Source organism: Perna viridis, chromosome 1, assembly GCF_037379345.1.
Source record: "Perna viridis isolate PV_CMFRI_1.1 ecotype Kerala chromosome 1, ASM3737934v1, whole genome shotgun sequence".
Lineage (NCBI taxonomy): Eukaryota > Metazoa > Mollusca > Bivalvia > Mytilida > Mytilidae > Perna > Perna viridis.
Genome location: NC_142445.1, coordinates 37,279,931 through 37,294,532, shown reverse-complemented (window position 1 = coordinate 37,294,532; position 14,602 = coordinate 37,279,931). Strand labels below are relative to the sequence as shown.

General features: G+C 33.2%; 2 protein-coding genes and 1 long non-coding RNA gene across 3 annotated transcripts; 1 reads left to right on the top strand and 2 right to left on the bottom strand.

The window, feature by feature from the left end:
- Nucleotides 1-2,828: 2,828 nt before the first annotated feature.
- On the bottom strand, nt 2,829-6,310 carry LOC148628600 (uncharacterized). The gene is made up of 2 exons (XM_088590755.1): nt 6,100-6,310; nt 2,829-3,925 (listed from the first exon to the last, which is right to left on the bottom strand). The coding sequence occupies exon 2, from the start codon at nt 3,431-3,433 to the stop codon at nt 2,867-2,869; it is 567 nt and encodes a 188-aa protein (XP_088446881.1). The 5' UTR covers nt 3,434-3,925; nt 6,100-6,310; the 3' UTR covers nt 2,829-2,866.
- Nucleotides 6,311-8,574: 2,264 nt separating this feature from the next.
- Nucleotides 8,575-13,282, bottom strand: LOC148628599 (uncharacterized). The gene is made up of 4 exons (XM_088590796.1): nt 12,912-13,282; nt 11,861-11,923; nt 10,736-10,973; nt 8,575-10,510 (listed from the first exon to the last, which is right to left on the bottom strand). The coding sequence occupies exons 2-4, from the start codon at nt 11,897-11,899 to the stop codon at nt 10,251-10,253; spliced, it is 537 nt and encodes a 178-aa protein (XP_088446922.1). The 5' UTR covers nt 11,900-11,923; nt 12,912-13,282; the 3' UTR covers nt 8,575-10,250.
- LOC148628598 (uncharacterized) lies at nt 8,955-14,399 on the top strand. The gene is made up of 2 exons (XR_015924012.1): nt 8,955-9,550; nt 14,147-14,399. It is a non-coding gene; the product is annotated as an uncharacterized LOC148628598 (long non-coding RNA).
- Nucleotides 14,400-14,602: the final 203 nt, after the last annotated feature.

The window sequence follows — 14,602 nt, the reverse complement described above, 5'->3', positions numbered from 1 at the left end:
TGATGTAGGGATTTAAAAATGGATCATATCATATGACTTTAAATTTTCTTTTCTTGTTGCATGCACCACCGGTTAACATTGTTGGTCGTAATTCTATTTTTACATATTTTGATCCATTGGGGTATTGTAGATTCCAGACTGTTGAAATTATTGGTATGTCACTCAAAATTATTGTATGAAAATGAATTCCATGAAATATTATCGAAGTTTTCAAGATCGATAATGTTATGTTTAACTTGATTAGATTGGTAATTTTAATATTAAAAAATATAAAACGTTACTGGCCTTCTTCTCCCTTTCAAATATAAAAATCTCAGTAATGTGTATCGATACTTATTAACAAGTGCATATATATTATTCGCAACTACTCCAAGTATCACATTTTGTCTTACCTTTTTACATATAAAAAATATGCTTACAATATGAAAATTCGCGTGGGTTATACGGAGGTCGACAAATCTATGTTCAGACTGCATAGAGTCATTTTTGTTCTTCCGAGACTGATTGTATAAATACATGTAATACATGTATTTATACAGCCAGTCTCGGAAGAATTACATTATTGTTCGTCCGTTTGTCCACACGACGTACAAAAAGAAGACGCTTTTGAAATCCTTTTCGATTTTCATTGTGCTTTTCGATTTTGCGTTTAAGAGTAAACACAGAAAATTTGGATTTGGATTTTGATTCAGAGAATTTTCTTTGAGATATGGGACTAAAACCTTTTAAGCTAGTTTTTACAGTAGAAGACTTATTGGATGCGTCTGCCATGAAACTACTTGAGGGATTTCTTTTCATAATTGGTATGTTTTGTTGATAAGAAGTGTAGATAAGTATGTATACTTGTACACTTTCATTTTGCTTCTTGTGCTATTTGTATGCTTATTTGACCCATTAGTTTGCTTTTGTGCTAGCAAGTATAGCACAAATAAACATTCCCTTCATAAAGCATATTTTATGGTAATATTCAACACAAAGCACGGAGAAAGCTCAATACTCACTCTACAAGATAAGAAAAGCGTTGAATAGCTAATTTGGCAGGGGTATAGTTATGATACTAAAGATAGCATTTGTTGAAATTAACATTGCTTTTCTTAGGGTGTTTACATAGAAACTAACACAATATATTCAAAAGCAGTTTTCGGTAAGACACGGTCAGTGCCCTTACTGTATGACTTATGCTGTACCCGTTTCTCAACCCCGCATGGGAAGAATTGGGATCGATCTTACATACTTTGTAGGTTCAAACTGGTCTTTGAACTTGTATGTCAGTTCACTGCTAGTAGTCCTGTGTAACATGTAATCAGTTTCTTTTTCGTTTTTCTTTTCTAACAAGGGAATCAGACCCTTTTTGAACTGATGATTAGGTTTCACAGTGGCCAGATTTAAAAAGGGGGATAGGTGTGATCACGCCAAAATACTTTAACCTCGTCGCATTTTTTGCACTTGCCCCAATTCAGGACTTTCTGGCCTCTGTATGTATTGTTTCGTTTTCACTCTGTCTACTTTTATGTTGCTGGAGTATATGGGGGGACTATTCCACTGTACCTGCGCATAATGTTGTTTTGGGGAAAGCTGCAGCCTGCCATGTGGTGTAAGGGTATCTTCGACATTCATTGAAGACCCATGGGTGGTCATGAGCTCTCATTTTTCATCCCGGTGGGGTTGTTGTCCCTTTGACATATTCATCATATCCATTCTCGTTATATTTGTTTGAATGATATTAGAACTGTAGAATTTTCTTGGTATCACACGCCAAACAAAACTTATAGTATCAAGTGTCGTGCTTAAAGTCTTTTTTTACCAATTTCATTATCATTTATTTCACAAAAAGTCGTTTAAGTGTAAAGTTATTCGTAAGTTATAATGTCACAATGCTATTTTCTATTATGACCTCTTAACTTAAGAATAATTTTATACTTACGGTTTTTGGATTCGGAGTGTAAACCATTGGCTAATGGAACTCTTAATATTAAGATACTAAAACTGAGCTGAAAATGTTCCGGAGACGAAAGTACAATTTCCCGCCATGTGAAAATTTCCCTGTTGACTGTTTACGACTGCAATCGTTTTCTACTTGTACAATATTTATTACTTATTTCTTCCCGTCGAAATAGTGAATACTCATTCTATTACATCATTTAAAGTCCCCATGCTTCTAGAAAAGAGGCAATTATTTCGGTTATTCCAATGCCTTTATTTTATTAAGACCGTATTTTACTCAATATATCGTATCTCCTTCCGAACCCTTTTTGCCAAAAATGTACAAAAATCGGTTATTGCTCTTTTGGGTATAACTTCCTTTTGTAATGTGACATCATTAACGTCGATCGGTGGGTACTCCGCGATTCAAGTAATCCCTTACAAAATAACGTCTTGATAACGAACAAATTCTTAATATTTAGATTTGAATCCACCAGAAATTAAATTATAAGAAATGTTTCGCCTTTTTCAACAGATTTATGTTTTGACCCGTTTACACATTTTTAAACCGCCAGTTTACACTTTTTTTAACCGCCGATAACATGGCTTGACCCAGTAACCGCAAAAGAGCGGTTTCGTAAAAAGTGTCAAGTTATTTCGTATAACCTGTTGAGAAATTAGAAACGTTCCTTAAAAAAAGTAACAAATTCTGTTTTAATTTCAAATAGGAATAAATGCACTGCACTATTTGCCCCTTTCATGTATGACAAAATTATTTTTGTTAGATTTTATATGCAGTTCTAGTGTATGTATTTTTTTTTTAAAGCTACCCTCGTGTCACAACTTACCATTTCACACAAACAATGCCAATAAGAGAAAATAAATAGAAAACATAAAAATATAACTCGCCTCCGAAAATATTTATAACATAACCAACAACAATTTACATTGTGAATTGACGATACAGCGGAAACTTAGTAATAGTCGAAGTTCTTTGAAGTGAATGAGATTTTTTCTTCTTCACAGGCATTTCCTTGTTGGATTTTGCAGGAATGTATGTTTCTTTCCCATCTTTACAAACAACGGTGCACTCCAATTTTGCTTTTTCTAGTGGTTGCTGTTTGTTTACGGCTTTACTAGGCGGATTGCTTGGAGGCCAATTGTTGTAACTGTATCTTAGATCGTCTTTAGGAATTTGAGTGCTACTGACAAGTTTTTGAAAATGTTCCTCCACCTTTTGCTTTTGTCGAACGAACTCAGTTTCCATCATTTTCTTGTGCCGATCATGAGCCCTGAATTCTCGTTCTGTGTCTTTATTCAGGAATGTATGTCTTTTATGTAAATGAACTGACCCGAACACCTTTTTCATGAGTTCAAAACGAACTTCTTTAGTTAAATCATACTGTGGAAACATGTTCATTGTCACGTGATCGTTCTCGTTGTCACCGAATAAACAGCTTCTTCTTTTGTCTCTGATTCTTTGTATCACTGGACTTTGGCACATCTTCATTTTGGAAAAGTGTAACTCTTTCCAGTATCCCAACAATATATTACAATGTTATGACTTAAAACAATGCTTCAAAAGAAAAGCTTGCGATCTTGTTGAAAAATATGTGCGCTTTAATTAAAACCTCCAAAATTTGCACATATTATCCAAATAAACTGTTCTCACTCAGTACTAAGAAGCAAACCGACTTCTTGCTACACAAATGTTCTTTCACTTTATATACGTCAAAAGTTGGCATAACCTCTGCAAACAAGCAGAAAATATTCCCACACTTTTGCTGTTGGTATCCTCCTATAATTTAATGTATGACTATTTTTTAGGATTAAACAATCAAGTCTTCCGCGATATCATAAAATCCGTATATTACTTCAATGAGGACATGCAGACACTGTGTGAACGAACACATGCATACAGATGGTTAGCGCCAATCAGCTTCGAATATTTTAATGCATTATACTTTGCCATAAGTATTCAAACAAGGGCTTCTTTGTTGACCTTCAATAAAAAAAGAACGAAAGCTATTTAAAATGTCAAATATTGTTTTTGTCATACGGGATAAAAACCAATCTTATCTATCAATGTGTCTTCATGGAGAAGATTGAGATATAAAATCGAATGTTATCACCACTCCGCTGACATTATTCGATCGTAATTAAGGACATTAAAAAGGCATTTACAGTTTATGAATCGAATGCTTCTTGAACCAGCTATTGAATCCAAATAAAGAATGGTTTATTTATGCACAACACGGAAATTAAGCAAACACTTCAATGTCTATGATTGGATACTACAACCACGCTTCAAAAATAGATTTTATAGCGTTATGCTAAAGTATGTCCGTTCTTAAAATTCAAAGAGTGACAGAGCATGTTGTTGGGATGTTTTAAAATATGTCATACCCCCTCAAACTTGCAAGGGCACTATATAGATTATCGTTCAACGAAAGAGTCGTGCAAGAAAGACTAGTTTTTAAAATTCAATATAAGTTCAAACTATGTCGGAGGGTATTGTTTGAATACAATCCAGTCACATCGAATATGCCAGGTTCAATAACTAAAAGAATATTACCTCTATAAAATTTCGTAATGAAAATGAAATAATATAGAACTTGTATACAAACATAGCCCATCTCACACTCGTACAAGACTGTCAAAGCTAATAATTTCGTCTTGTTTTCATTTCAGTATGGAATGAATGACAATGGACCAATTCATTTTTATAGATAAATGACAATACTGTTTACCCTTTCTAAACATATATCAAAAATGTTCCTAGTTTTTTTTTTTTAAAAGTTCATTTCAATAAATCTAAAACAGTGGGAGTCGGAATTTCTCAATGGCTCTTTCTTATCATACAGGAAGCCTAAATAGCCACGAATTCACCAAAAGACACATCGAAAAAAATGAACACTTTGTGAAGTACAATATCTTTAATATTGATCAGTACGCTTAACCTAATGGTGCACCTGATTCGTGCTCTTAATTATTAGTTAAACGCATGTTACTTGTTTACTTTTAATATCTTTTTTTTCTGTTTATTGTTCGTTGCTTTTGGCTTCTATTGAGCGCTTTTTATTTATCCATTAATTCTCAAATTAATAATTTCTCTATAAATATGGTCGTTCTTTATTTTACGTCTATTGTAACAAGGAAACATACAATACCGTTGATGCAAGGTTAGTTGATGCGATGAAAACAGTCCAAAATATATTTCCGTTTGAAACGTATTTTAAAGAGAATAACCCAAATTCAATATTATTTTCAATAATCAATTACTGTACGGCTGACTGCATGATTCCTTATAAGTGTTGTATTTAATAGAATTTCGGTAAATATGATACTTACGTGTGATTTATGTAGTCAACTTTTACTAACCAGATGAATAGAATGAGGCGTTTAAATCTCAATTTCAAAATGTTTTAATATCTTATCTTAAAATCTTGTATGTCATATACAAACAAAGTGGTAATTTCAACCTATTAGTATATTTGTTTTTAAAATGGATTACTTAATCTCTAAAATGAATTTTGCTTTTCGGTGTATTAATTGTTATAAAGTTATTACCAAACCTCTTTACCCCAACGTTGGGAGAAAAACTTGCAATTCAAAATATGTTTAAGTAGATATGCTTCACTTGTGGTTGGTTCTATTTGATATTTCGCCTGAATATAGCTGAAATATTGCTGCTCGGGCGTTAAACCCCAACAATCAATCTATTTGATATTTGAAAATAAATGATAATTTCAAAGATGAGATACTAAGGCAACCTATTAAGGATTTTATTTCACTCTGATTTGTATTTTCAATAGCAAACACTAAAATGATTTAACTAATTTTCACAAACATTTTTGTCTTTTATGAATAGATTTACATAATTTATTTTGGAGCCTTTTACAGCTCGCTTTATGCGAGGCATTTGGTGGATCACATCTTCTATTTTCATATTTTCGTTTGCTACCTTTTTGACTTTTAGAGTTACACTTCCATTTGAATAGAATAGTGAATAATGAACGACTCAGAGTGAACCAATGAAATATTAAATTGAGAAACGTATAAATGAAAAACATTATTTTACTAATGTTGAAAATTTATCTAGCGAAAACGTATGATATAGTACTCGTCATTTTTTTTCTTTCAAGAGTACAGATAGATAAGTTTCTATTTTCTTACCTCGTCTTTGAAGAGTATATGATAGTGTCTCTCAAACGGCCTCGTCTTCAAAATTGATCCATAAAATAAGTACGAAAAGGAATGGTTAAAATCTGTTTAAATATTGACTAACAAGCACATTTGTTTATGTTTGGATAAAACAAACAGTATGCTTTATAATGTCTTTCATTGGTAGTCCCGCAATGTTCAGATTTCTGTGGAACACCAAACAAGCCGAACAAACAGCGTTATTGAACCATATCCATCATAAGGCTTTGTTTCCAAACAAAGGTTAAATCTTTATTAATTATTATGAAATCTATCCATTTCATTGAATAGGTGTTAGTTTGAAAAATCATGGCGAACAATACATATGAAGTTTAATTGTTGTTATGAAATTTACACGGCATTGTACATGAAAGAGTGTTTTGAAATTGACACTTTGTTATATACGAAATGTTTACAAATAATAGAAATATAAATTATTGTTTGTCATATTTAAAACGCAGATTTAACTATTGAGTCCATTAATTGTTTGTTAATTATTCAAATAAGATAATTTTGAAAAGTGAATGAAATGATTGTGGGCTAAAGGATCTCTGTACCTTTATAGTTTGTTTATTACAGTTGTCAAAGCGATGCAAACAAAATTAAAAGACACTTTTCACACGAAAAAATTAAACCTCATTACCACTTTATGTTACAAATCAACACTTAGTGAATTAATGATAGTTAAAGCCGGTAGCTTTTGTCCTTTCTGATGATATAACAGAAAATTTCTTAAACCCAATGTTTCGAAATTTTTAATGGATTTTTTGCGCAGATTTGTATAATGAAATAAATAGTCTAAGAATAAATATACAATAATATATCATAGGGTTATAGATTTTTATTTTCATATTGGTCCTGTATTATGTCAAAGGACAGTCGTATTAAGCAAAGGATAGATGTATTGGAACGAGACGACGCCGAGACCTAATACGACTCGAGGACAAAATACAGAACCAATATGAAAAAAAAAACACCTTATGACACCTTTATTAACCAGTTGTGTAAAATATAGACAATATTTATAGATGGCGTTCTAGTCAAATCAGGCCGTGGCTACACTGTACATACAAATTGTAACATAATATTTTTAAATAACTGTTTTGCACATATTTTACAGATATATTAGTATTCCTTTATTAAAACAAAAACCTCCTATATTATTGTATTGACTACCGGAAATAGAATATATATCTCCAAAACCTGTCCGTATTGGGCTAATTAATCCATGTTGCGCCTGTTTCTCCATATTGGGCCTATATTTCCGTATTGGTCAAGTTATTGTGAACATATAGTATTGAATGCATCATTTTAATCATAATTTACACAACTGGTTAATAATATATATTAGTGTATATCAGAAGAGAAAGCAACCAAAAGAAAATTTTGAATATTGCGCTACTAGTGCCAGTATAGTGTCATCATTCCCAATTTTCAAGTGGCATTTGATCATATTTTAAGCTTTGCTTTGAAGTAAAAGGGTTCGAGCATGTCATCAGCAAATATCTCTCAAAGTAAATGTATTACACTCGCAAGATCGTGCAAAATAGAATACTACTCGGGACTATATTTTGTAACGGCTGAGTTATTGGTTCAAGGCCTGAGATGCAGCGGAAGGCCAATACAACTGGCCGGCGATTATTAACAAGGCTATTACAGACGCCCTCACTAAATGATATCTTTCTGGCTTAAACTAGCCAATACAGCGTAAAATGAAAACCTCTTTGATGAAAGATATCTTCAGATCTGAAGGGATATCAAGAGAACCAGGATTCGAAGAATAGTCAAAAATATATAAAGATAATCCTAAGAAAGCGAGTAGACAAGCAATACAGACGCACACAACAAGGAACGTGAAAGTAAATGAGCAACCCGGAGTTCAGTTGGTCCAGATGCATCGGTAAAGTAAGCATCCTCTGCTTTTTTCAGAAACAACCACCGAGTTGCTCATTAAGTTTCATGTTATAGGTAGACAAAAGATGAAAGAAAATCTGTGACACGGTGAACAAATTGGTTTGCATGGTGCAGATGGATACATCATAACGATCCACAAGTTCATGATAACGACCATGAAACTTTTGTAGTGCATACTTCAATCTTATAGGAACTTAACCCTGTTCTAGAAGCGAATTCTAAAAGAAGTCTAAAAAATGTGCGCGTAGTTACAGCAAGCTCTGTCATAACGTTTGAGTTGTGATATGAAAATGCATATGCATAGATGAAGAAAGGAAGGTTGACGATACGGAGAGAGCAGTCATCGTATTTGTCGTATAGTTTACTCACGAGTTTTCCTTTTCCGTCGATCTCTTACTGTGTGTTAAGATGTGATGCTAATTCTTAGTGTTTGTAGTATCCAACACAGATATCATCGAGCAATGATATCATAGTATTCACGCAATAGTCCTGCAATATTGCATTTTTGAGTAAAAAAAGAGAAAAATGCACATACACAGTTGTTTTAAATTGTTTATTGGAGACTCAATTTAGATTACATGACAACAAATGAAAATATATGGTTCATTTCACTAATACGAATGCTATAATTCTCGTTAACAGATAAAGCATGTACCTTACCAAAAATTTGAATCTGGAAATTCGGATCAGAACTTTTCCCTTTACTTCTGTGTTTATACCTTCAGAATCAAATTTTTAATAAATCGCTTAAAAATATCTACAGGTTACTGGTTGATTTTCCCATATTTATCTTTAGGATTTAAAAATATATATGTATTATGATTCGAAACTATCACTCAAATAGCATTACTAAGGACATGTAGACAATTCATTTTACGTCAAACAAATAAGGGGTTTGCATGAAGATAGGGGAGAAAGCAATCGGAACTACTCAGCCATTTCCGTTACACTAAAAAATAACCTCGGATGCTGAAAGTAGAATGGTCATCATACGTGAATCAAAGTAGTTCTATTCACCAGTTGTCGCTAAAAATTTAAGTTGGGTATCACTAGAAATAAAGAACCACTCTTCCAAGAATTTGGCGCGAAGTGAGGAGCTAAACAAAAAAGTAATGGTAAAACATTCAACCATTTTAACTATATTTTAGAATCGGATCGGTCAAATTCTGGAGTGATCAATTCCGCCTAGTGCCTCCGAGGTTTTTCCTTTATGTAACTAGAAAGGCTGAGGTGTTCCGATTTGGAGAAAAGGTAGTCTTGAACTATTAATAGCCATTTTCTCTACTTTCACTTTCGTTTTGCACTAAAAAAACCTACCTTTTCGGCGTAACGTTTTTATGTTGTAATGTTAAATTTTCTCCACAAAAACTTTGTCATGTTATTGTGATGTTTGCCCTATTTTATAATTCATATTGCATATTTTTTTTTACATAACATTAGTTAGTAAAGAGACAAAAAGGACTGGGATACGAAAGGCACCACTGGATCCTACAGAGTCATGCATTTGACGGTGAGTTCAATATACATGCTTTACATTAAACCTATAATTCAATTAAAAAACGACTTTACGAATAACTCTCATATATAAAATCTTTAATTTCTTAGTCTTGTTTTCAATGTTATACTAGTCTTCGTAAAAGACTCATAAAAACGTCAACCTACGAAGCGGTAGTTACACTTGAAGATTGATTGATGATGAGTGTTGCATTTTTCACATTTCTAATTTCACTCCGTGGATTTTAATGATTTTTCTGGCCTAGATAAGGGATAGTTCATAGATATTTCTAAATTTACCTCACTGGAGGTTAATACCTTTTCTATTGTAAGGATGGTTTGTTGTTAGGAGAAATTGTTAGTCATACTAAAGACATGATGGGTCTTGAATAACAAAATAATGGTGGACTGTGGAAAGCCAGTAGTGTAGCTATGACCAAAACTTGTCCAAAAATTGATTGAAGAAATTGGGGCGGGGTGCAGTCGGCAATTTTCTACTGATGGTAGAGGTTTTTTTTCTTAATACAATGCAGTTACGTCACTGTAAACATGCACTACTATGAATTAGGATTAAGCAAAATGTTCTTGGCACATACTCTGTCATAAAGCTTTCAAATAACAGTGCATATCAAATCGTCACGTAACTGAAAAGGGATTACATAAAGTAATATAATGAGTGAATTTGACACAGTGACACGAATGTGGATTTGCTTCCTTCACTTTTTGAGTCTGTATTTAGAATTCTTAACTATATTAGGGTGTTCGTTCCAGTCCATCATTACGGAATATTCGTCTGAGTCGTATTCGTCTGCGGTTTTGTCTGGCGCCGGTGCTTTCTGTCTCATATTTAAATATTTTATTCTCCCCAACAGATAGGCAATTGTTACAATACATACTAGCACCATAATTGACAAGATTACTATTATTACAATGACTGAAGACGGTGTTGTTGTCTGTATAACGGGTTCTTGTTTTTCTGGAAAAAAAAGAAAAACATGGAGCATGATCTACAAGTTCCCACGGTATGGAATAACAACAGCATGGTAGTTGCATGACAAGTCATTCTTTGTTAGAATTTAGGAATAGCATTAGACTCTTAAAATACCAATGCATCTGCTTCGGAAACTGATATTGTCACTAAATGAAAGCCAACCCAATTGCACGGAGATATCTCAAGTCAGATGCTTTACGTACTACTTACCATTTGGTATGGTTGTAAATTCTTTTACACTGACTTTTGAGCAATCACATTTCATTGGATTTAAGTTGACATTTTCAACCCTAACTTCGACTTTTTCTTCGTCTAATTGACCGTCGCCACTTCCGGCTATTTCTTCTGTTCTCTTCACATGGTAGGCTGGTATCAAACCTTCTGACTCTATGTTTGTGCTGTCATCTTCCACAAGTTTACAACTGACACACGCAAAAAGCAGCAGTATCTACACGAAAAGTTGGGAAAGTTAAGTGAAACTTAGGCAAACAATATAATTAACTTGAAATTGGTTTTGTAAACAATGTTGAGGAATATTTTGGAGTATTACTTGAACTAATACATTTACTTGAATCTACGGCATGTAGTCAGTATTTATGATCGTATTTATTTTGGTTTTTTTTGTTTTTTGTTTTTTTGTTTTTTCTTGTTTATTAATGTGTCTTAAATTTTAGCCCATTTCATTTTAAAGGAATGTTATAAAACATGCTGCAGATTTGAATTTCAATCTATGTAATTTTATTTTTAAAAGACACATACGATATTTCAGCTTGGGTGGCTCATTTGATACCTGATTGTTTTTTTAATCCTGTAAAATCTTGTACTGTTTGTCGGTCGTATGTTTTAATGTATGATATATAAACATGTTCTGCTCTAACATATATTTACAATTGACAGTGAACAAGGTCACGAAAACTTATAGATGGTTTAAAAAAACTTAAAAGGAATACGCAAATCGTTTGTCTATTATTAATGTTTGAAAAATGGTGTTAAGCAAACACTCCAAGAGTTCGGTCGCACTGATTTATACTTACAAAAGAGGGAAATGCCAAGTCATGTTAATGGCAATTTCTTTCAGGTTAATAATAAGATCGAAGGCACTGAGTACGCTAGAGTGTAGTCACGTAGCGATTGATTTGGATGTAATTTTGTTTCTTTTCTGCTGGAGGCATATATCTTAACGTGTTATATATTTTAAATTTATACATAATCATTAAATTGTATTTTGAAATAGTATCTCAGAAAGACATTACCTTAATCATTGCATGTATTTAAAGTCATTATTGCAACATATATAGGTACATGTAGCCTGAGGCCTTTAGGAAACTGACTTACATAATATCCCGTAAAAAGTGTGTGTCTATTTTGAGTCATCTAAGCAAAAAAATCTGTATCTACCTGAAACATGAAAGAAAAACAAAAAGTGCATTGAATTACTTTTATAAGTAGTTACTTGTCATCTAGAAGAGGAAATGAGTTATCAATTAAATATTTACTTATTTGACAGCTTTGTACCAAATTATGTCTATTTTCTAAGTGTACCCCATATCACAGGAAGCCAAGATCGATAAATCAAAACTGGGCCATTGTGCCCAACATAGACCCAATCCGTGCGGTAAGCTCGGACAAAAATGCGAAGGTTTCAATTTAGATTTTTTAAAATGTGGATATTAGTTCAAGTAGAGGGTGCTGAAAATTGTATATGCAGCTTAAACCAACAGCTTTTGGCAAAATAATTAGCAACCATGTCGTCAACACTGATGTACATGTATAAAATATCACACTCGTATGTAACACTATCTCAAATAAATTGTTTGACTTGTAAATACTAACTATTGTACCCAGTTAATGGTATAAAGTTACTCGGTTATCAGGTTAACAAAAGTGCAACTAAAATGTACAAGTTAAAGTGCAGTTTCATCTTTCCTTATCAGATGTCAAAATTAAATCCATAAAAAGAAACCCGCAGACCCCTTTTGAAGTATCTTGGTGTGCTACTTAAGTGCTGGATGCGGATGGTTCCGGGGGTAAACCCCCTCCTATAATATTGAACAAAAATTGTTAAATTTGTCGTTTTTTTTTTTGGCGAAAATGAGCATATAATAGCCTTGATCTCCCTTTTTCCGCAACTACCGCTTTCGAAAATCCATGGATCCATACCCGCACTCTGTTCCGTCAAGAATTTACAAGGAACAAATTACGGGGTCATTAAGTTAATATATATACATACGAATTAATACTAATGTGCATTTATGCTCCTAATTTTCTATGTATATAACTTAACTTGAATAAAAATACCCAAGAATTTTTCACACATCGAAACTAGAAAATTTTATTATTACAGGAAACTAAAATTTAACAATTCATTAATTATATGCTAACATACCTATACATCAAAGAGGACGAAACTCCTTTTTGGCCCTTTATTGATCTCCTTTTGACACCAACTAAAATGGAACTCCTTTTTGGTCCTATATTGACCTACTCCTGTCCTTAATGCCAAGCTTATGTGAGACTAAGTCATTAAAACAACCAAAAGTTATCCAAATTATCAGTCTATGTCATCGAATAACCACACAAAGTTCCCTTTTGTGGTGAATCTAGTATGAATAGTCCGTCCAGGTAGAGAGACACAAAACGCATGTAATAGTTGTCAAAAACTGTCAAAATTGTCACAAATCATGTAAGGGCAAAGTCATGTAGAATGTCAAGTCACCAATCCGTAACCAGTTGTTTTTTTAATGTCGGTGATAATAAAGTTTGATTATTTTGATACATTGATGATAACAAGTTCACTTGCCTCAGCCTTGATACATGTAGTAAATCGGCGAGTATCACCAAGTTAACAATACCAAGGCCGAGGCTGGTTTTTTTTTATGTGAAGGATGTAGATTGAAGATGTGTAGTAAACAGTTTGTCTACTGTTTACGCAATATTGCTGGGTATGATTTAGCAGTTTAGCCTGGGTTTTGTAAAAAAAAAAAATCTTAATTGAAAATTTCCTCAAATATTTCTTCAACTGAAATTACGACCAATCACATTGCTGAAATTGGATATTTGAGGAATAATTCAAGGATTTTGGGGATATTTTTATGAAAACGGCCCGGGTCTGATTAAAGGGATACAATAAGATTCTAGATGTTTATGTCAATCAGCAGCAAAGAGATGAAACATATAAACGAGAAAAAATTCTTGACAAGACAAAGCCAGGAAACACCGAAAGAACAACAAACGAAAAAAAATTAACAGCACATAAAAGTAACAACACCAACTTTACTGAAAACCGGAGATGAAATCGGGTGCTCGGGAAGGTGACCATTTCCTTTTTGGCAACACCCGTGTTGCTCCATGAAAATTTAGTCCGTTGAGGAGGAATGATATCTATGACAACTGTCGCTAAACATATCATATTGTCGTTTGAAATGACATTTTTAATCTATGGACAAGGTAGTTTTTGAGTCGCTGAGTCCTATCTAGAGAATTGACGTAATGTTCACACTAAAACGTGTCAAGTTTGAAAACGTATGATTTGAAAAACAAAAAAACAAAAATTCCGCTCGCTGGTGTCGAATAGATTTCAACTTAAATGTCATTAATCTCATTTTATCTTTTTTTTTGTAGATGAAATGTAGGTAGTCACAAAATCTAGGCTATGTGATACAAAAGTCATCTATAAAGAGGAATTAATGGACTTAGCCAACTTGACGGTGTTCTTTTTGTTGGAATTATATTCGGATAAAGTCTGTCCAATAGGAAAGTTCTGCAAGTAGAAGTGCACAATTGGTACCCATCAAGATGTCTGCAGTGTGTACCAGTCAGTACAAATATGTTGTCAATAAAAAAAATCACTCTTGATTAAAGCATCTGTATATTTGTGGTTGGGTTTAGAATCGTTTTTCACACCATAAGATATTGTGTTGCCTTTGACACGGTGCGGTAACTTGCATTTCTTGTCCCTTTTTTATGAAGCAATGTTGAATTAAAATTGCCAGTCTTTCTTTTAGTTGCGGTTTTGGGGTAGCAGAATAAAATGAGGGAAATCAAAATTGTTGTACTAATACATGGGGAGAGATATTT

What these genes read in the sequence shown, in the direction of transcription:
- LOC148628599 (XM_088590796.1), bottom strand. Translation starts at nt 11,899, where the DNA reads ATGACTCAAAATAGACACACACTTTTTACGGGATATTAT. An exon ending in CACTTTTTACGGGATATTAT is followed by an intron (nt 10,974 to 11,860) that starts GTAAGTCAGTTT and finishes CTTTTCGTGTAG; the next exon opens with ATACTGCTGCTTTTTGCGTG. An exon ending in ATTTACAACCATACCAAATG is followed by an intron (nt 10,511 to 10,735) that starts GTAAGTAGTACG and finishes TTTTTTTTCCAG; the next exon opens with AAAAACAAGAACCCGTTATA.
- LOC148628600 (XM_088590755.1), bottom strand. Translation starts at nt 3,433, where the DNA reads ATGAAGATGTGCCAAAGTCCAGTGATACAAAGAATCAGAGACAAAAGA.